The sequence below is a fragment of the Pseudoliparis swirei genome, chromosome 10 (genome assembly GCF_029220125.1).
Source record: "Pseudoliparis swirei isolate HS2019 ecotype Mariana Trench chromosome 10, NWPU_hadal_v1, whole genome shotgun sequence".
Classification (NCBI taxonomy): domain Eukaryota; kingdom Metazoa; phylum Chordata; class Actinopteri; order Perciformes; family Liparidae; genus Pseudoliparis; species Pseudoliparis swirei.
Genome location: NC_079397.1, coordinates 13,492,305 through 13,513,270, shown reverse-complemented (window position 1 = coordinate 13,513,270; position 20,966 = coordinate 13,492,305). Strand labels below are relative to the sequence as shown.

The 20,966-nt window shown below is 44.0% G+C and overlaps 1 protein-coding gene across 2 annotated transcripts in view; it reads right to left on the bottom strand.

Annotated features, from left to right (window-relative positions):
• Positions 1-15,725, bottom strand: part of ptpn12 (protein tyrosine phosphatase non-receptor type 12) — a 34,999-nt gene extending 19,274 nt beyond the window's left edge. For both annotated transcript variants that reach the window (XM_056424773.1, XM_056424772.1), the window contains exons 1-8: positions 15,160-15,725; positions 3,535-3,643; positions 3,032-3,108; positions 2,581-2,676; positions 1,862-1,900; positions 1,325-1,396; positions 1,120-1,179; positions 698-840 (exon numbers count right to left, since the gene is read on the bottom strand). In XM_056424773.1, the coding sequence (XP_056280748.1) occupies positions 698-840; positions 1,120-1,179; positions 1,325-1,396; positions 1,862-1,900; positions 2,581-2,676; positions 3,032-3,108; positions 3,535-3,643; positions 15,160-15,261 (698 nt within the window). In that variant the 5' untranslated portion in view covers positions 15,262-15,725. The remainder of the gene's footprint in view (positions 1-697; positions 841-1,119; positions 1,180-1,324; positions 1,397-1,861; positions 1,901-2,580; positions 2,677-3,031; positions 3,109-3,534; positions 3,644-15,159) is intronic.
• Positions 15,726-20,966: the final 5,241 nt, after the last annotated feature.

Here is a 20,966-nt window from a genome sequence, read left to right as displayed (position 1 = left end):
CGACCCTACTCTCAACCACATGTATGCAGCCTCTTCTAGACCGGATGGAGACAGGGAGCCGAGCATCCTGTGGCATCGAGCCCGACGCATAAAACCATAAAACGTTATCTCCTGCTGTCCGAGAGCCTCTGCTACTCTAACGAGCACAGATCCTCCACACACACACACACACACACACACACACACACACGTACAGTACACATCAACACACGTCTTTAAGCCTCGAGTCCCGCTGTGAAACAGGGGAGCCAGGAAATGTCCCCCGGCTGCTCATTACTCGCACGCGGAGACCACGCACGTGTGCAGCAGAGGACTTGAATCTAGAGCCTCGTGAATCAGTGAAGTCTCATTCCCGTCGACGACTGCGCCGTCAAAACTCGTTTATTGACGGATGTCGATTATGTCGCTCGGCCGAGGAGGACGACGCGTCCGGCCGACGGCAATCCGACGTAATTACGCCGCACCTTCTTACCGCTTCATCGGAATTCAAACACCATCGACGAATCATTCAATTGGATTCGATGGCACATGTAAGAAAATAAAAGAACCTAGAACCAGCGATGCCGATGTGAGGCGTCACGTTATGCATAATGTGGACAACGCTTTTTTTTTTTTTTTAAACGTTGCCTTGGTTACAGGATGTGCACGCATGGGTGGATTTGCGTCGGCGCCTCTGCAGAGGATGTCGCGTACCGACCTGCAGTGCACACATATCGGGACATCGTCGTTCTCTTGGTATTTCCTCATCAGTGCGATCATATCCAGGATGGAGTCAAACGACGAGGGCACGTCGTGATCGGGCCAGTTCATATAATGGAACTGTGTTAAACTCCGGGTTTCCTGCAGGGAGACACACGGACGAATACGTTTGAAGGTTTAAACAGAGGGTAGGTGGAAGGTCAGCGAATTGCATCGCAGGGCCGAGAGGAGAGAGCGATGTGGGCGGTGGTTGAATATCAGCATCCGTCAACTTTCTGTGGCGCCGTGAACATAGTTCTGCAAAATGTTAATGGCCGGATGTATTTCTGCGTCGCTCGACGTCACGCGAGACACACGGCGCAACATCGCCTGGTTGCGACTGGCCGAAGAACAGACGGAGCGATGAGTCACATGACTTACGTTCTCGTTCTCCACCGTCAGAGTCCTGATGAAGTAGTCCGTTCTGCTCTGCTCCGATTCCTAGAAAACAGTTCACACACACACACTCCATGACTGAAACGGTCACTAGAACAAAATGTGAGAAATGCGGGAGACCAGAACAACAGACCCCCCCCCCCCCGCCCACCACACACACAGCTGTGCTATTACAGATTTGCCTACTTACACAGGAGATTCTGAAGGGGCCAAAACTCATGGGCTCCTCCCCGTGCAGCGGGAAATACCGCTCACACTTTTTCTAACCGGAGAAAAAAAACAGTTAGCTTTGTCTGAGAACAAAACACCAGACAAATATCACAGCCACACACACACAAATAGAGGCATATGCTAATTATTTGTAACGTCAGTCACTTTATTATCAGTCCAGTGAACGTCTTGACGTCCTGGGCTTTGGTAATTGCTTTTCGTGTCATCTCAGTTTATCTTTTCATAAATAGATGGGCACGAAAAACACCAGAAACGCTTCACCGAGGCTGAACAACCCTCTGGATTAGCCGTCTTACATGTTGGACTAAAGAATTAAGGCGACGATAATTATATGTCGTATGTTCAGACAAACAGACCGATGGGGCGGAAGACCTGCCGTAACCTTGGTGGAGCTAATAGAATACAGATGTGTGTACGGACGCATGAACACACACACACACACACACACACTGAGTGACACACGCACACATGAAGGGATTAAATATCGCGGCCTCACCCTTCCCATCTCAAACTCTCGACAAGCCATCACAATAACCTGCAGAGACACAAACGGGCAGAATTCAAATCAATACTTACACACAGCCACTCAGTTAAATCTTACATTTCCCAAAATATATATTCTTATGTTCCATTTAAGAAATGCTGTAGTTGCCGAACGAGGTCCAGAAAATCCGAATTTCCATAAATGCATATATTTTTCTACATTTACACGGAGCATCCACATGAGGCGGATTAAAAACGCTCACGAGGACGGATGCGTTTGAAAACTCAGAGGTTACCCCCCCCAGCGCGGACTACAGCAAACACAAACACTTTAAAACGATGATGGAGACACCCACGTTTGCGACTTGTTTGGGTCTTCGCAGTCACAACGTGTCCTTCTATGATTGGTCACGCCCCTGTCACGTGACCCTTTTCCAGGAAGCCTTAATTATCGACCAGAAGGTAAGTCGACGTGGATAACTGACGTTTCAGCCACGCCTGTAAATTCAGCATTTCTAATTCTACTCTGCCAACATGACAATGAAGAAGAGTTAGACCGCCTCACACACCCCTCCCTTTCTGTCCATCTGGTTCAAGCATAAGCACTCCCCATCTGCCTGACAACCATATTAAATATTTAGTTAAATATTTCTCTCTCTCTCTCCCTCTCTCCCTCTCTCTCTCTCTCTCTCCCTCCTCCCTCCCTCCCTCTCTCCCATGAGCGGTACTCACAGCTACATTGTACTCCCAGTTCATCCTCCAGAAGTCCATGACGGTGTTCGGCAGCGGGCCCTGCGTTGCGATATAGGCCTCTGGGCCGTCCATACCCTGAAGGGAGCGAGGGGGAGAAAGAGAGAGGAAGGCGAGATCACCAATCAGCACCGTTTTTTAAAATTATATATTCTGTGAAGGCCCTTTATCTCCACACTGGATGTTCCTGTGATTCATGGAGCACTTTATGCCGCGTACATTTCCCCAGCACGGTAATCAAAGTGTCAAACAACAAAGGAAGTTCAGCAGATGAACCGTTTTTACAAATATATATATTCTGTGAAGCCACTTTATGCCAACACTGGATGTTCCTGTGAGTCACATTTAGCCCTTCATACCACAGAAATATCTCCAGCGCTGGAATCAAAGTGTCGAACGACAAAGCAAAGGACTCCCAGCAGCTTTTCTTTACCTTGATGAAGTTAGCATTGACGTAATCCGTGTCCTGATTGGTCGTTTTTAACGTCAGCTTCACCCTGGTGTGATCAACTGGGGGTGAAAAAAGAAGAGAGAGACATATTTACTTGCATTTAAAAATATTTTATACATCCAGAAACAGACGATGAAATAAGACGAGAGAAAGAGAAAAGAGCTAATTCAAAGAAAGATAAATTGAGACACAAAATAATTGTAATGTAAAGAGGTTAATGGACACTCAGCAACCTCCTCATTTCCAAGTGTGTGTGTGTGTGATGGATGATGTTGTTCATCTGCCTCATCAGCAGCTCATTCACGAACAGCCTTAATGAAGGAATGAACGGATGGAACGACAGGAGAAAAAAAAGATATAAAACAGGAGGCCAGATGTTGGGTCGTGGAAGCTCCTCCCCCCCGAGGTCATCAAGAACATGGAGAGCTCCGAGAGGCAGAGACCATTGCACGATCTGTCACAACATTCAGGGTTTCTGTACTTACATGGCAGTATATCTTTATATCGGTTCTTCTTGACATTCTCCTCCTTCTCTCCTACGTTGGTGGGGTAGATCTTCTCCGTCCGATATTTAGTCGATAACCGTCGTAACCGCTGGAATAAACAACACAACAAGAGAGGATAGGTTTAGCGGAAAGTAAATAACGTATCTTCTTCTCCTCGGCTCTCACGCCTGCACAGATTAGCTTTACGTTATATACATTTGCTCTGAAGTGCACACACACGCACACACAAGACATAATGAGTTTTACGGCTTTCATTTTGCATCACTCATCTCTCTAAACCACTACGGCGAGCTGAGGGAGAGGAAAGGAGATGAGGGAGGACGAGAGGTACACACTGAGACTGTGGGCGGCAACACAGCTGTCTGCGTGTGTGTGTGTGTGTGTGTGTGTGTGTGTGTGTGTTAATAGCATTAGAGCTCCTCCTGTGAACTACATTTCGAAACAGAGGTCTGCTTCTGTGCTGGGCCAGAGCCCGAGAAGACACACATAATTTTTTTTTTGGGCCCCTGTTTGAATCTATACATGATGCCAATTAGGGAAAATATTTCATGTTTTCATGACTCTACTTGTATAATCATGGGAGGTCAAATTGGAGCGGATTAGCAACAGAAAACCCAGGTAACAACAACAACAACAGAGTCCGGCTCAGACATTTCAGCGCGTGGACTCCCAACACCTCCATCTCTCAAATCGGCATTGAATGTGGACGAGGTGTGTGTTTCCAACACTGTACAGCGTGAAGGTACACAACATTTCACGATTTCAACGACCATTGGTAGACAAATTCGACACTTCGAGAGGCAAATTTCGCAATTACTGATAATGGAGAATAAACTCCCCACGTATAAAAGCTGAATTGCATTCAACACTTTTTAAATTTGAAACTTGGATGGAGACTCAGCTAACATCTTTCTCAATCTTTACTCTCCATTGTCCTGCAGACAGACCCTGTTTCTAATTAATTATCTTACTACACACACACTGGAGGATGCAGAAGAAATACAGCAGAGGGAGAGAGTCCTCGCCTGCAGCTCGGTACCTTTTATAAACAAACCCAGAGAGGTGGGGTGTGAGGGACCGAGAAAAAAAAAATAGATATGGAGGAGAAGAGATGAGGATATTAAAGATAAAAAGGAATGATAGGGGGGAAGAAACAAAGAGGCGGTGAACAGGGAAGAACAGGGGAAGAGAGAAGGAAGGAGGGAGAGCCAAGGCTTTTAAGAAGCTCTTGGTTACGAAGCTAATGGGTTCTTTTATTTCCGTCGTCCATTCACACGCTCTTTACTCTGTCGCTTCGCACTAGCTTCTGTCCTCAATGGAGAGGGAGGGGGGGGGGGGGGGGGCAGAGGGAGCAAGGAAAAAATAACCATCCCGATATTTATTCATAAGTGCACTCCTGCAGCCAACAGATCCAGGTTAACATCGTCATCATTTGCACCTTTAGAAGAACGTTTTGCACAAAAAAGTAGAAAACATTTCTCCTCACAGGAAGGAGAAGTTAGTAAAATGTTACAAAAAGCGTGTCAAACCGTTTTCTATGGTTTTCACACAATTAAAAAGACCAGAATGCAGTGAGACCACCGTCGCTGCCCTGTTGTGGTCTGGTTTGCTAATAAATGCGAGAGGCACGATACACACATTTTAACATCATGCGAGCAGATGGTGTCAAAAGTTCAACTTTTCCGGATAAACTCTGTTTTTTATTCCCCTGAGGTCATCTAACCGACGCATCAATGGTGCTTCACTCCGGGGCTTTCATCCGTCTTTCGGGCCTCAGCAAAGCAAAAAAATTATAGAAAATCTTTGTCACATTGCTCTTGTTACACACTCCATTTCTACCTGTCAACTCCTTTCGGTTCTGAATATTTTCCAACTTCCCATCAGTCAGAGGAGTGAAACAGCATGACTGAGTTGGCCAGTTTCCTGTGGACGCTCTACTTCCACCACACACACACACACACACACACACACAGGGCGTTGCCCCCTCGAAAAGCCCAGTGCCTACTTCACAGACCCCCTTCAGGGTGCAACTGAGTCATCTGCGTTCGCAGACACATTTCTATACAATGACTTGACTGGGCCTAAAATGGCTCAAGGATGCCAGAGCAGTTACTGGACCCAGAGAGAGGGAGACAGATGGAGAGACAATGGGAAAGACGATGAGGAAACGAAGGAAGAAATGAAGATTTAACAACAAAATGTGGAGAGATAGAGAGCTAGAGGTAAAAAGAGAGAGAGAGATGTAACCGTCAGTGGGTCTAACCTACTTTCTGTCTCCTGGCTGAATAAGTCGGCATCGCTGTACTCCTCTGGCACACTGAATTATTCACACACACACACACAAAGAGAAACACATTCTATTTTTCTTTACTCAGCTGTAAGCACTAATCGGCAGAAAATATGCTCTGCCTGCAGAAGCGATTGGAAAATGTGTGTGTGTGTGTGTGTGTGTGTGTGGCCAGGAAGCGAAGGTGTCGAGCGCTAGTGGCAGAGAGGCTGATGGTCACTTTTCATGGACACACACACACACACACACATAAGCTGAAATGGGTCACCTCTTACAAAGCACTCAGAAAAATCGATCTCCCGCCCTGCGAGCAGGGGAAGGATGCACGTCGCCCTGCGTGTCTCCGTCTGTCCGTTCGATACGCGTCACGTGAGGGCCGTTAGTGTCTGGGATCGGGGGGGAAAGGCTGCAAAGTCATGTTTCGTTGGACAGAAAAAGATGCGACTGCACCAAACGTTGAATGAGTCATATATTGATCAAGAGAATGAAAACAAATGTGTAGTTGTGACAGGACAGATATGATATAAACAGCAGCATGAATGAGGAGCAGCTTTTAAGCGATATTCTCGACGTGTTGACACGTTTGGTGCTTCTGAATGCTAAATGTGTAGGTGGACGAAACAGCCAGTTAGCTTAGCATAAAGACTGAAAACAGTCCAGCCTTAAACCTGCGAAATGACGTCTCAGTTGTGCAAATTAAACAAACAAGAGTCAGTGCGTTAATTAGGAGGTGCTGATAGGTGGATTTATGCGCATCTATTTCCCCCTTTTCACGTTAAGCTAAACAGCTGCTGGAGCTTCATGTGAGTGTCGGTATCAATCTTCTGATCAGACTCTCTGCAATGAAGCAAATTGCTTTGTTTTGTAAAAATATATATATATATAAATCACATTTATCAGACAATAGGTCAAGTACAACTGTTAGTTTACCAGTTAAACAGAGCGGAGTAATCACGCTCGATCACTAAGGAAATAGCATGAAACCCACCACTGACCTCTAGTCCGAGTCAGGGGTCCTGACCGTGTGTGTGTGTGTGTGTGTGTGTGTGTGTGTGTGTGTGTGTGTGTGTGTGTTAGTATATAAGGTCACACTGACTGCTGGAAACACCTGAACTGAAAGCGAGCGGTTCAACCCGCCATGTAAAACCAGAGTCACTTCTGGGTGACAACTTCCTTTGGGACCTCAAATCTGTGCTTGGCGTAAGTGCACCGCCTCTTACGGGCATCCTTGGAATAAGGAGCCAGGGTTTCTGCGGCTTTAACAACATCCGAAGACGAAGTGGACCGAGAGAGGAAGGACGGAGTGGGGAAAGTGGCTGAAGATGAACTGGAGATGTGAAAAAAAAACGTGAACGAAAAGCAAAAGACAAATCTTCTGGTTTAAGTGTCAGAATATGTGTTCAGGGGTGTAAATGCGACGGTAAGTTTCCTCTACTCGTCTTCCTTTTTAAACAAAACAACCCTAATAAATGTTTTAATATCACAACAAGACCGAGAAGACTTCAACATTTCTTAAATTAAAAGTACTAGGATTTTACGTTTGACTGGGACAAATATTATGACGCCATCCTGCCGTGCCCTCTTCTTCTTTAATAATTCAACAAGGATTTAACTGTTATTCTCAAATGTGACCAATTTGGCATAAGAGCAGTGGATGACAAGTTCGGCCCAATTTTTCCTTTTTCGTAGTTGATGAAGTTTGACGGTTTCTTTCTGATGACTATCAAACTAAAGAAGACGTGTAAACATGTTGCATTTTAAACTGAAAAGGGAAAACTGTCCACCACATTGTATAACTAGAACGGGCACTCGGTAGAGCGCATACCTTCGCATATCACAAGATTGGGCATTGAATCATGAACATTTTGGCATTAGTTGCATGCCAAGTGGATACAAATTGACCGCGCTATGGTAAAAAGAAGATGTTGACCTTTTCATGACCTTGACCTTTGACTCGATCGATCCCAAAATCTAATCAAATGGTCCCCGGATAATAACCAATCATCCCACCAAATTTCATGCCCCCCCCCCCCCCCCCTCTACCATCATTTGTGTCAGAAAACAATAAACACCCTCTCAAGCAGACTGAAAATTTAAAATATCATCCACAGGGAATTTATGACTTAATAGTTTCTGGAGAGGAACCCACGTCCGTAGAGGTCCGACACGTTGGATGTTTTTCAGTTTCAGTTGAAGGCCATACTACGCCAACACAGTTCACATTTTTGGGGTATTTGCCTGCTGGTCGTTACCCGCTCTGAAGCGAGGCCGGCTGCAGGAAGCAGATGTGGACAAAACCGCATCTAATCCCGGGCACCTGGGACAGGAGCTCATTGTGCGCTTCGTGTTTGTGTGCATGTATTAATCCCTTCCCTGCTCGGATATTCACAGCCCAGACACGGGGGGTCAGACTGGCCTCACAAGCTTCATTCTGCACCGAGCCGGTGTGATGTTTATTCAGCTCTCACGCTTGAGTCCAGACACGGGTCGAGTACGAGTCTGCCGCCGTGCGTTCCACTGACGTTCTGCGTTTCTTTATTACCTTCGCATTGAAAATGCGGAAGGTTATGTTTTGATCGCCGTGTATTTATTTATTTATTTGAATGCGTGTTACTCGCATAACTCAAAAGGTATTTCACCGAATCGCATAAAATTTGGTGGGATGATTGGTTATTATCCGGGGACCATTTGATTAGATTTTGGGATCGATCGAGTCAAAGGTCAAGGTCAAGGTCATGAAAAGGTCAACATCTTCTTTTTACCATAGCATGGTCAATTTTTATCCAATTGGCATGCAACTAATGCCAACATGTTCATAATTCAATGCCCAATCTTGTGATATGCGAAGGTATGCGCTCTACCGAGTGCCCGTTCTAGTTGATATTATAATCGTTTAATACGCTCCTGGTGTAGTACAAAGATGTCTCTCCATGGAGCCATTTCCTTTCACCTGTGACACACCGTATGACTGCAGAGTGTGTGGTCACCTTATCACTACAGTTCTGCAGCATTGTTGGTCGCTCGGCTAGCTTTCATCAAGCAAGGTCTCTCTCTCTCTCTCTCTCTCTCTCTCGATAATTTACTTATCGGAAATATTGTGTTCTCTTCTGAGGCAAAAGGCTGGTTTCTGGGTTAAGCCGTGGGAGGGGCCGGCCGGGCGAGAGAGAAGTAGGCTTGTGACACCAGAGGAAATTGGGAAGTCTTGTTACAGTAACATGAGGCGGGCTTAAAGCAGTTGCCCCACACACACACACACACACACACACGGATTCTCATTTCTTAGCCAGTGATGGAAGATGGCAGACTAATACTTTTCTGAGACAGTTTTACTGAAACCTCAAGCTTCAGACTTCAGACGACTGCCTGAGCCGAGTTAATCTAAAACAACTCTGAACCGTCTCCGCATGAAGTTCCCCCAACACAAGTCCCGCCTTCTCCTGAAAACACAGTTTAAACTGGCACTCGTCTACCATGCTGAGACACAGAAATGGGGTCCACACATCCCTGATCAGCGAGGCGTGTGTGTGTGTGTGTGTGTTGGGGCTAGTATATAATACATTGGCATAAAGGCTTCCAGATCATGCGCTGCAGGCTCAGATGTGTGTGCAGGCACTTCAAATGCAGACACACAAACTCACAGAGGACAAGGGGAAGCCCCCTGTTGACTGTGGAAATAGCTACAACACAAAAACCACACAAGAACACATGCGCGCGCACACACACACACACACAAGCCTGTTAGGCATCGTCACATCTAATTTCCTTGCCTCCCCTCCGAGTGTTTTATGTCTGCCCAACAGGGCACACATTAAGAGAAGCGCGCGTTTGCACTTTTACGCTTTCTTTGATGTGCGATTTGGGAGGAATCTGCTCACAAAAGTGGGGAAGGAAGAAAGAAACACACACACACACACAATGTTGATCACATGTCTAAACCCTGTCTAGACCACAATGTTGAGCCCAGTGTTCCCAACAGCAGGTACGTGTGCGTTTACGCCAGTGTATTTAGAAAAGTCAGATTTTACACCATGCTCTCTTTATCGCTCCTCATTTCCAACTTGAACCGCTCCGCAGCGACATTCACCGGACCTGTGAAAAGATTTTCACGCCTTTATAAAAGACACGCAAAGCGTCTCCTTCCGTCTCATACGTGGGTCGCAAATCGCAATCTCCAGACATCTGCTCGTACGCAGACGTCTGTTCGTGTGCCGCGCGGCAAAGCGGCATTATGTTCGCTGAGAATTTGTTCTCAGCTCCATTAGGTGGGAAAAAAATGCACATTTACAACAAACGCTGTGAAGCTTTTTTTTTTTTTTTTTTAGGTCTTCTGTAATAGCATGTTTCTTTCAGGCTGCGTGGTGGCCCAGTAGTCACAGAGGGTTTCCCATAACACTGAGGTCACAGGCTCAACCCCTGCAGCTTGTGTGTTCAATCAACTCAGACTCGAGCAAACCCGGCTCCTCACTCCCTCAATGGACTATACACCCAAGAGCGTTTCTAGATTGCTTCTCTCTTTGCTGCAATACTATTTTGACACTTTTTTTAAAAAATCTGCCCACCGAAGGTTACACATCAAAACCGAAGAGCAAAACTCAGTCTCCAGGACGGCATGGAGTTAGCGCTCGTTCCACAAAGCCCGATTTGCGAGTCAGCGATATAACGTCGGACGGATCTGACCACAACATTTAACACCTCACTCAACCCACTTGAAAAGGAAGGGTCGACGTCAGGCGATTCGCTCACGCCGGCGGAGTGGACCCACGCCGAGCTTTCACATAGTTCATCTTTGATGCGGACATTTACGCCATCAAGGAAGCCAAATCCATTTTCAAACGGGATGGTTTGTGGACAGTCCAGGACTCTTTATAGCTCTCTTAGACGGGCCTTTAGTTGGAGGCTAGCTCGTACTGTGGCGGGCGTTATCGGATATCGAAGCGTGGCTCGCAGTGTGCCTCAAGCAATCTCACCTGACCTTCAAAATGAAAACGGTGTTACCGTTTCTGTTATATTGGGACTGAAGATGACACATTTATGTCAACATTATCCAGAGATAATTCTCTTCATTTCATATTTTAACTTTGGGAAGTCTTACATCGCAAGTTCTTGTATTCTAGTTATGGGTTTTATCTTCCGTTTACTTACTGAATCATGTTTTATCTCCAACTGACTACGTTTTCTCCAAATGTTGAATCTGAATGTGCCCATATCGTTGTCCGTTTAACTGGCTACTTCTTCTTTTTTAACTCTTACATAAGTGCACTAATAGATGGTTTGGGAAGCTGTGGGTTGGCAGAGCCGGTTGATAACCACCCTTAAGATTGCCATTGTTTGGTTTTGAGAGATGCCCCCATGTTGCAGAACTTGCGTCATGAGACAGAATCCAGGTCTCAACAGTGCATACTTTGCCCGTCATCCCATTGTTATCCCTTTAAATGAAGCAATCAACGGCTTACAGGATTGGTTACAGTCATCATACCGTTTACTGATGACACGCTGCATAGCTGAAGTTTAAATCTTTTATAAACGGCCATTTGGACCCACTGACATGCTGCAAAGCTGTTCAGTTGAACACTAAAATAACTCAAAAACAGTAGTTGTCAGTAAAGATGTGGATGGTCAAGGAAGAAATAATAGACGCATAGCTGAGCGATGTGGTCAAAATGTTCTATGGGGATTAAGGTAATCTCACATCTCAACTAGAACGGGCACTCGGTAGAGCGCATACCTTCGCATATCACAAGATTGGGCATTGAATTATGAACATTTTGGCATTAGTTGCATGCCAATTGGATAGAAATTGACCGTGCTGTGGTAAAAAGAAGAGTTTAAACTTTTCATGACCTTGACCTTTGAACCAATCGATCCCAAAATCTAATCAAATGGTCCCCGGATAATAACCAATCATCCACCAAATTGCATGCGATTCGGTTTAATATTTTGAGTTATGCGAGTAACACGCATACAAATAAATAAATAAATACACGGCGATCAAAACATAACCGTCCGCATTTTCAATACGAAGGTAATAACAATATAAACATCTATATTTCGATATTGCACGTTTTATGGTAATTCAATAACTTCTCTGGATACCCGGAGCTATACGACTTTACCACCTCACGGTAAAATGATCGACTCTCAGGAAACGGCATGCGGCAATTAAGTGCAGTGCTCGAGACAAGTCGTTTTAATTCATTTAAACAATTAAGTAGCGTACAGTTCTTCGTGTGGGTTAAACTAACATTAGGTGGTTGGCTAACAACTATAAAAAAAAGACGAGCATACAGCCCAAAGAAACGCTGTGCAACAAAAAGGCAGCACGATTAGGGCCTGAATGAGTTTATTTTTAATTTTTAAGACACTTCTTACATTTGGGTGCCAGAAAGGAAAGAAAAAAAAGTCACGTGTCCCTGATCCATCAAACAGCTGCAGAAGGAGTATCAAAGCATGTTATATCTGACTTGTTGCCCGTCCAGTGCATTGTTATTATGCCAATAAAACACGTTCTATACGCAACAATAGGCCGTCAGAGTGGGCGCGACCAGGTGTTCTGGTGACTCAGTCTGCACACCCCGTGTGCTTGTGGCATTTGGGTTTGACTCCGGCAATTGAAAGCTTCACGCGAGGCTGGAAATTGGTACGACAGACCAGCAGCTAAATAAAGCGCTCGCTTACATGTCGGCGGACGAGTCCCGAGTGACACGCGGCCCACCTGCGCTCGAGGAGAACATGCCTTCTTGTCTACGCGCTGCTGAATAATTCAGACAACGCGCCTAATTTACCAGCAGATGTTGCCATCTCAATGCAGATGTCGCTTGAAGCTCCATTTCCGTGAAGAGCGTGAATAAAACTGACATGTTTCCATGCACAAAAATAACTGAATTACTGTAGGAAAAAAGAAATAGTTCGAATTGAAGCCTTTACATGGCAAAAAGATGACATTTACGCGAGCGGTTTTATCGTCACGTTACCGTCTGGAGGAGGGATGTGCAAAAAAGAAAATAGATTTCACAGTAGAAAAGAATTATTGTGTTTCGAGCCAACAAAACTCGGTAGAGCGCATACCTTCGCATATCACAAGATTGGGCATTGAATTATGAACATTTTAGCATTAGTTGCATGCCAATTGGATAGAAATTGACCGCGCTATGGTAAAAAGAAGATGTTGACCTTTTCATGACCTTGACCCGATCGATCCCAAAGTCTAATCAAATGGTCCCCGGATAATAACCAATCATCCCACCAAATTTCATGCGATTCTGTTTAATACTTTTTTACTTATGCGAATAACACTCATACATTTTCAATGCGAAGGTAATGAAACCGAATCAGAGATACTAGAAGATTGTTCCATCTACATGGCTGTAGTTCATCCATAAAGCACTTCCTCAACGCCTCTCACACAGCCCGACGCCCCTCGTAGTCGGGTTTAAGCGCAGCACGCGCTACCTGTCCGTTTCATGCCCACCTGCACACAACTGAATACAAACACAGAATTTGCCTTAATTCAGAATGTGTTGTTTCGGCCCTATTTTCAGCACAAGAAGCTCGCCAAATTGTGTAGCTTTCATGCAAAGTGTGCCCAGGAGTTGAGAGAGCTGCAGTTTTAAAGCCAGGACAAAATGTTATGAAATGGGCCAAGAAAGAATGTTGCAAGCTCCAGCAAGCAGCTTGGATGAAGTAGGGAAGTAAGGAGAAGGAAGTGTGTGTGTGTGTGTGTGTGTGTGTGTGTGTGTGTGTGTGTGTAGGCAAAAGGAGAAAAAGTTAGCCCAGACACTGAAACACCTCTTTCACAAACAACCACACTACAGGGCAAAAAAACCAACCAGTGTTTAACTCCCCTGCGGCGTGATGAGAATCATAAAGGAAATCCAAACGCACAATCTGCTGCTACAACTAGTTCAACTGTAACTGAGGCGCGTGTCGTTCTGAATCCTTCAGAGGCTTTTCTCCGCTTCATTAATTTAAACTCACAAATGAAATGTGAACGCATCCCTCCAGCTCGCACATCATTTCCTCACGGATCCCCATCAAAATCATTTACCTAATATGACCGCGTCGTGGCGCAAATGGTTTTACAGAAGTTCCATACCGGCTGTGGCTATTTCAGCAATTTCACGAGCCGAGGACAAGTCCTATTACATCATCCGGCGATGCATTCTGGGTGTGACTGCAGGTCAGCGGTCATCATGTGGCAAACAAAACATGTTATCTATATTAAACAATGAATGTCGCTTTCCACATGCAAGAATGTCGTAAAGTAACAATACACAGTTCTACAGAACATTACAATACAAACAGTGAGACATAATCACAAACAGGATGCATGTTGCGGCCCATAACTATGGAGGGAGAGCGAGAGAGAAGGATTGGGTTTGTTGTTGTTCCTCGATGAATAATACAGTCAGTTGTTAGTTTATCAACATAACCAGTCTAATATATCAGCCCTCATGAAGGCCATGATGTTCGGTTTTAAACTTTAAATCAACTTCATGGTCATTGTGGAGACTCGCTTGTGGTGCAGTTCAATTTGATGGCATTACAATGCGTCTCAAATATGTTGTGCATCCTATTTATACCAGTTGAGGGTGGAATAAACTGGGCGGATTGAGCCTGAAAATCCAGGGAAACTATATTTGTCTGTTGATTTGTCTGTCTTTAGGTGGATTTGTCATCCACTGCCGTACATACGTGCCAGAAACCTCCACCAAGTAAGCATCTGCAGTGGGTCTATAAATATTCCATAGAGATTTCTAGCAATAGGCTGTATTAAATATGCACAGGCATACTACAGGTACATTAAAAGGAGATACCACATGCTCAGTTTGGCCAGTGGCTCGTCATGGCTTCTGGAGTCTGACAGAGGACAGTGAATCACTGCACTGTATCCTCTCAATCAGGCATGCTTATCAGACAGTAAGCCATAATGACTGCACTTTAGCACAGCATGCACCTATGCTAAGCTTTCCCCCCAGCAACGCTGCGTCCCAAAAACAGAAAAAAGTGACGTGCATGTTTCTTGTTTTTGCTTATGTGTCTTCGTATGCATATTTAAAAAGAAATGGAGACAGAAGAAAGAAAGAAAATAGGAGCCGGTGGTGTTTCTGAGGGTTGGGAGACAATGCTAGGCCGCCATGTAAAGCCTGGAGACGGGAGGAGAAGGAAGAGGGCAGTGTGGCCGCCCCTGCCTCACCTCCTGGGGGATACAGGAGACCGGGAGGGGTGGGGTGTTGGGGAAAGGGTGGAGGTTGTGATGAGAGGTTTGCTTGAGGTGGATATGAGGTAAAGGATTCTAGCTCATGTAAATGTTGACCCACCATAAAGTCGCTGCCGAAGTTGTCCTCTCCCCTCTCCTCGTCCCCCTCGCTCATGGCCTTCACCCCCTGGATAAACTTTCTCAGGATGCCGGCTTGGTCCATCCTGCAGTCCTTGTCGTTACGTATCCCGTTGCCTTGTTTCTTTTCTTTAACAAAAATTAATAAAAACAACCTCCCAAAGTAGCAAGGGAGGTGAAAAAAAAATTCACAAATAAAACAACAAAAAGGGACACTAGGGAAAGGGAAGAGGAGGAATAAATAAAAATAAATAAGCTTCACGGATCCTCCCAGAGATTCATCGTCGGTTTATAATACAACACCTATTTTTTTTATTATAGCCCCATGTTGTTTCTCCCTTTCCTTCTTTCTTCTGGGCTGTTTTTCACAACGGTACCGATTCGTCCCAAAGAAAAGCGGCGGCGGCAGCGGCCGGGCTTTCACGTCTACAAGCAACTTTACAGCCGTGGCGTCACAAAAAGAGGACACACTTGGCTCTGTAAGAAAATAAAAAGAAAGAAAAAAGACAAAAAGACAAAAAGCCCTGGTCTAGTCAGTCTATGTACCCCTCCCTGTCTACCTCGGTTGCCACATTCACACACACTGCTGCTAGTTATCCGCTACTGGGGAACATCCGGACTGGGCAAAGCCGAGGGAGAACAAGACCCTCCCCTTCCACTATATAGCCGTCTGTGATTGGACAGTTGACAGAACATTTTAGAAATCCATTGGCTAACGTAGATGTCTCGCTGCCCACGGAACAAGTTTGATTGGATTGAAAGTGTGTCTGTCGTTTTGACGCGGTTCGTCGTCGACGTTGGTGAGATAAACCACATTGTTTGTCAATTTAAAAAAACATATCTGTTTAAAAAACGAAATAATAACAAATATATGTTTTAAGTGTAATATTGTGATGCATACTGATTTATCGTGGAATTATATTTATATGAATAGTAATCCTCTTTTTTCTTCCTAAAAGTCTTACACTTTTGTGAATTGTATTTTTAGTATTTGTAAGTATTTTTAATGCCAATCTTATGTGGTACTTTTGCAACATAAGTCTGTTAAAATACTGTAATTCTACAGTAATAAGTAATAAAAAGACTACATACATACAATCCTTTTAGATTACTGTATATCATCGATGCATTAATGTGAAAGCATGTCGGTTGTATAAGAGATCCAGCTCTGTCTAATTCCTCCAAATCATTTTAGTTGTGGTGGTCGACACATGTATACAATAACACATTGAAGCCACTGACCTACTTCACTATCTATCTATCTATCTATCTACATGTACCTTTAATTGTTTGCACTCTGCCAGGGATTACAGGAGAGTACAGGTTACATTAAGCTTTTTTATACTGTTTAATAATCCTTTCATTCAGCCATAATGCTGTTATTGATTTACTCTAGAGCACTAACATATATACAGATAGATAGATATATAGATATATAGATAGATAGATAGATAGATAGATATGTGAAGCCTAGAGTAAAGAAGCAGGTAACAGCCAACAGATTAGTGGGTCAGATATATGATCTGGATTAAAATGCAGTCAGAAATAGAAACAAACTATTTTATATGGACACATCTACACCAATGGTTACCATATCACATACGTAAAATATGTTGTTTCATACACTTAAATGTTTGGTGTTTTCCAAACGATATTACGGTATGCTAATTTTGAGCATCCAGGTCATTTCATTATAACTGACAAACGCGTTAAAAACGCATGGAAACAGAGACGCAGAGAAGAGGAAAGAGCAAATGGTAAATTGGTATTCTGGATGCAACTTCCGGGGGATGGAAACTCAATAGACACTGATGCATTATTAACTGTCTTCCGATAAACACACACAGAAGGGGAATCGAGTGGCATTGTTTCCCTTTAGTTCTACCAGTGACAACAAACAAACCCGTCTATTCAGTCTGAGGAAGAGGGAGAAGGAGAAGGGGACGCTGTCAGGCAGCCAACAAGCTTTCACACACAAACTGCTGATTGTTGCTCTCGTCTCGAAAACGCATTTGCTCGTTATCCTCGGGAAAGATCTTATGTTTCTGTCCTCTCTTCGTTGAATAGACACCATCAGTTGATTTTCCTGTGTGATTACAGAGCCTTCATCCCAAACAGTAATTGTTCTTCTCTGTTCGGTCCGTCTCTGAGAAAAAATAAAGTGAACATTAACAAGGAGAGAGAACACACAACAGTTCAAAACACAAATATATTCAGTTGTCGATCACATAAATAAACAAACACATGAGAAGCTGAAACTATGTAATGTTTGTTTTTCACCTCCCCTGTATAAATGTGATTAATATTTATAGCTACTGACAATACAGTCTTTGATTATTTGCCTGAACATATTATTTAACGGGTACCTTTTAGACATAATGTGTTTATTTACTCACTGAAGTTATTTAATGTGTTTGTGTTGTGATCTTCAAGCCAATACTCTCTCTAAGTAACCGAATGCAGTGAGATGAGCTCTCTTCACATCATCTTTGTGTTCGCCGTGTCTGTATAGAGGAGTGTCATCATGTGGTTTCCTCATTATGTGTGTCCATGATTTGTTTCTTTCTTCCTTAGTTCAGTGGAAACAGGTCAAGTAGACTGAAGATGAACACACGCCAAGGACTCTACTTAGTGTGTGTGTGTGTTATGGTTATATGGGGAATAATATTTTAGGAAAAGACCTGGTGGCCTCCTGAGATCCACCCCCTTCTCTCTGTCACTTCCTTTTCTCAGCACTGCTCCTGTTTTCTCTGTACTGTATCTGACCCTGACCTTTGACCTCTCTGTGCAGAAGAGGGGTTACACCAGGGATCAATTACATATTATATTAATATTCCTGTTTCCTTTCATAACCACTCGGCCCACATCCCCCCTCCCCCCTTCTAATCTAACTCCCCCCTTTTATCTCCACCTCCTTTTCTCTCCCCTACTCCTCACTCTCTTTTCCCCTTCAATCTCTCTCTTTCTGGAATGTGCTGCTCAGAAGCAGCTGAGTGGAGGAATGTTGCTGTAACAAGCCCATACACAACCTCGAGGGAGGCTCCCTGCACACACACACACACACACACACACACACACACACATGCTATATTTCTTCTTAGTGACGTGTTGTTGTTTACTTCTTAAACACTACTAAACAATAAACCCCCTCCTGCCTATCTCCCTAATGGTCTGCCTTTCACACACGTGTTTCTGCAGTGGAGGGCCGAGATGAAGCTGCATTTTTGGGGACATAGCAGGATGCATATATATATGGCCTGGACACACACACACACTCACACACACACACACAAAATGAGAGAGAGAGAGAACGTGAGCCTGCCTGTTGCAGTAATGAAGTAGGGTGAAAATGTTTGCCCTCAGGGAGGAATGACTCAGTTGCATGTTACACAACCCCGCTATGCCCCCCCCCCCCCCCTGCTGTAGGCTTCAGAATTCACTCATACAGTCACAAATAAACCATAACTGATGATGACATTACCATCCTACCATGCTCTGTGACAGGTGACTTGTCCCAGGATGACAGTCCCCCGCAACAGGCCGCTGAATGGTCACTGAATATTTTGAGGAGTATGAACATTATGAAAACCACATGCTATGGCCTCAACATATATCAACCTAATTGAACAGCTATTTAGGAGATTATTTAAAAACAAAACACCAAAAGGAACATACAAGCAGGACATTAGAGCTTCAGATGCTCGGAGAACGTATGTTGTCCTGGCCTATCATCTTATAAAGACACTTTGTGTTGTTTCTTTCCTAACATTTTGTTCCTATCTGTTTCAGGTTATGCCTCGTGGATAAATACAGAAAGGAAGGAGAAGAGGAAACTGGGAAATATTTCAATCTGGAAGGTTATGTTTTGATCGCCGTGTATTTATTTATTTATTTATTTGTATGTGTGTTATTCACATAACACAAAAAGTATTAAACCGAATCGCATGAAATTCGGTGGGATGATTGGTTATTATCCGGGGACCATTTGTTTAGATTATGGGATCGATCAGGTCAAAGGTCAAGGTCATGAAAAGGTCAAAATCTTCTTTTTACCATAGCACGGTCAATTTTTATCCAATTGGCATGCAACTAATGCCAACATTTTCATAATTCAATGCCCAATCTTGTGATATGCGAAGGTATGCGCTCTACCGAGTGCCCGTTCTAGTGTTAATGTAGTTTACACCCCTGATGTAGTGTAGAAAACAGCGTGTGAGGTGGGCGTTGTGGCACTGCTCGGCCTTCTTGTGTGTGGTATGTGTGTTTGTGTGTTTATAACCCTTCCCTGAAAAGATTCCAGCCAGCCTGTCTCTGTCAGACACAGGCGCAAGTACACACACACACACACACACACACACACACACACACACACACACACACACATACACACACTGGCAGGCAGCTATTGGCGGTTGAACGCTCTGTCAGATTTAGACACGTAATTGCTGCCGTAGCTTTTCGAGCTGCATCATGTGTCAGTCTCTGTCTATACTGCATGTGTGTTTTACATGTAGGGTGTTTATGGCAGTGACACTGGGACACAGCTTTCCTGCTTGGATATTAAAACATTATTGTCCATGGTCAACAGTACCTGAGGTACATTCTGACATACTGTATTAAGGCAAGTCCAGTCACTGTGTAAAGGGACGTGTTGCCCACTAGCGCCACCCAGTGGGCAACATCTGAGAGCTGCAGCGCAAACGTCACCAACAGATTATTATTACCGTGAGTACTTGTGCTGGTCTGTCTCTAGGTTCATACCAAACATATACATTGTTTTAAGTATTATAATGATTCAGACATTTTAAAAACAAAATTAAAACAATAGTTGTATTTAAATCCATCCATTATCAATACCGCTTCATCGTCATTAGGGTCGCGGGGCGCTGGAGCCGATCCCAGCTGACATAAGACGAAGGCAGTTGTATTTAAATTATGTTAACTATTTGTGAGCTAAAGTCTCTTCATTTGGCATATTGCAAAGATTAAGGTTCAGTGTGTACGATTTGGCTGTGAGGTTTTAGATTGCAACCAACTGAAACTTCTCTTGCAAAAATGTGTCGAAGAACTAAAGTAAACACACGAAGGGCCCTATCGAGAGCCGATGTTCGGCTTGTTATTTGTTGCACTACTTACTGTATGGCAGCTGTCTGTGAAGAGAATAGAAACGGCTTATTGTAAGGCAACAAAAACACTATTATTATTATTCATTTCAAGTGATTATACACGCAAGAAAACATCAACCGATGAACTATATTCTACCAATAGATCCCCCTCAATACACTGTTCCTTTAAATAATAAACTGCTAATTAAAGCACTTATACTATGTGTAAATTGCCAGCTGTGTGGCTGTTAGGAGAGGACTGTCGTATTTTCTGTTGTGAGAACACAAAACTTTGATGCCATCAGGTGAAAATCTGAAAGCTTCCAATACATTGACCTTCCAAACTATTGACTTTCTCGTATCTCTAAATTTCATGTTAGGACTTGAGGAAAAACAGTCAGAGGACCACCAAAAAAGTCACGAGGATTCATCCTCATGGGACCATGCATGTCTGTCCAGCAACACCTCTAATAGTTTCAGTGGTGGACAGACCGACAGAAGACAAACCAGCCGGCTCCCTCGTTGGACAAACTTGTCCATCATCACATCATAAACTAGAACGGGCACTCAGTAGAGCGCATACCTTCGCATATCACAAGATTGGGCATTGAAATATGAACATTTTGGCATTAGTTGCATGCCAAATGGATACAAATTTACCGCGCTATGTCCCCGGATAATAACC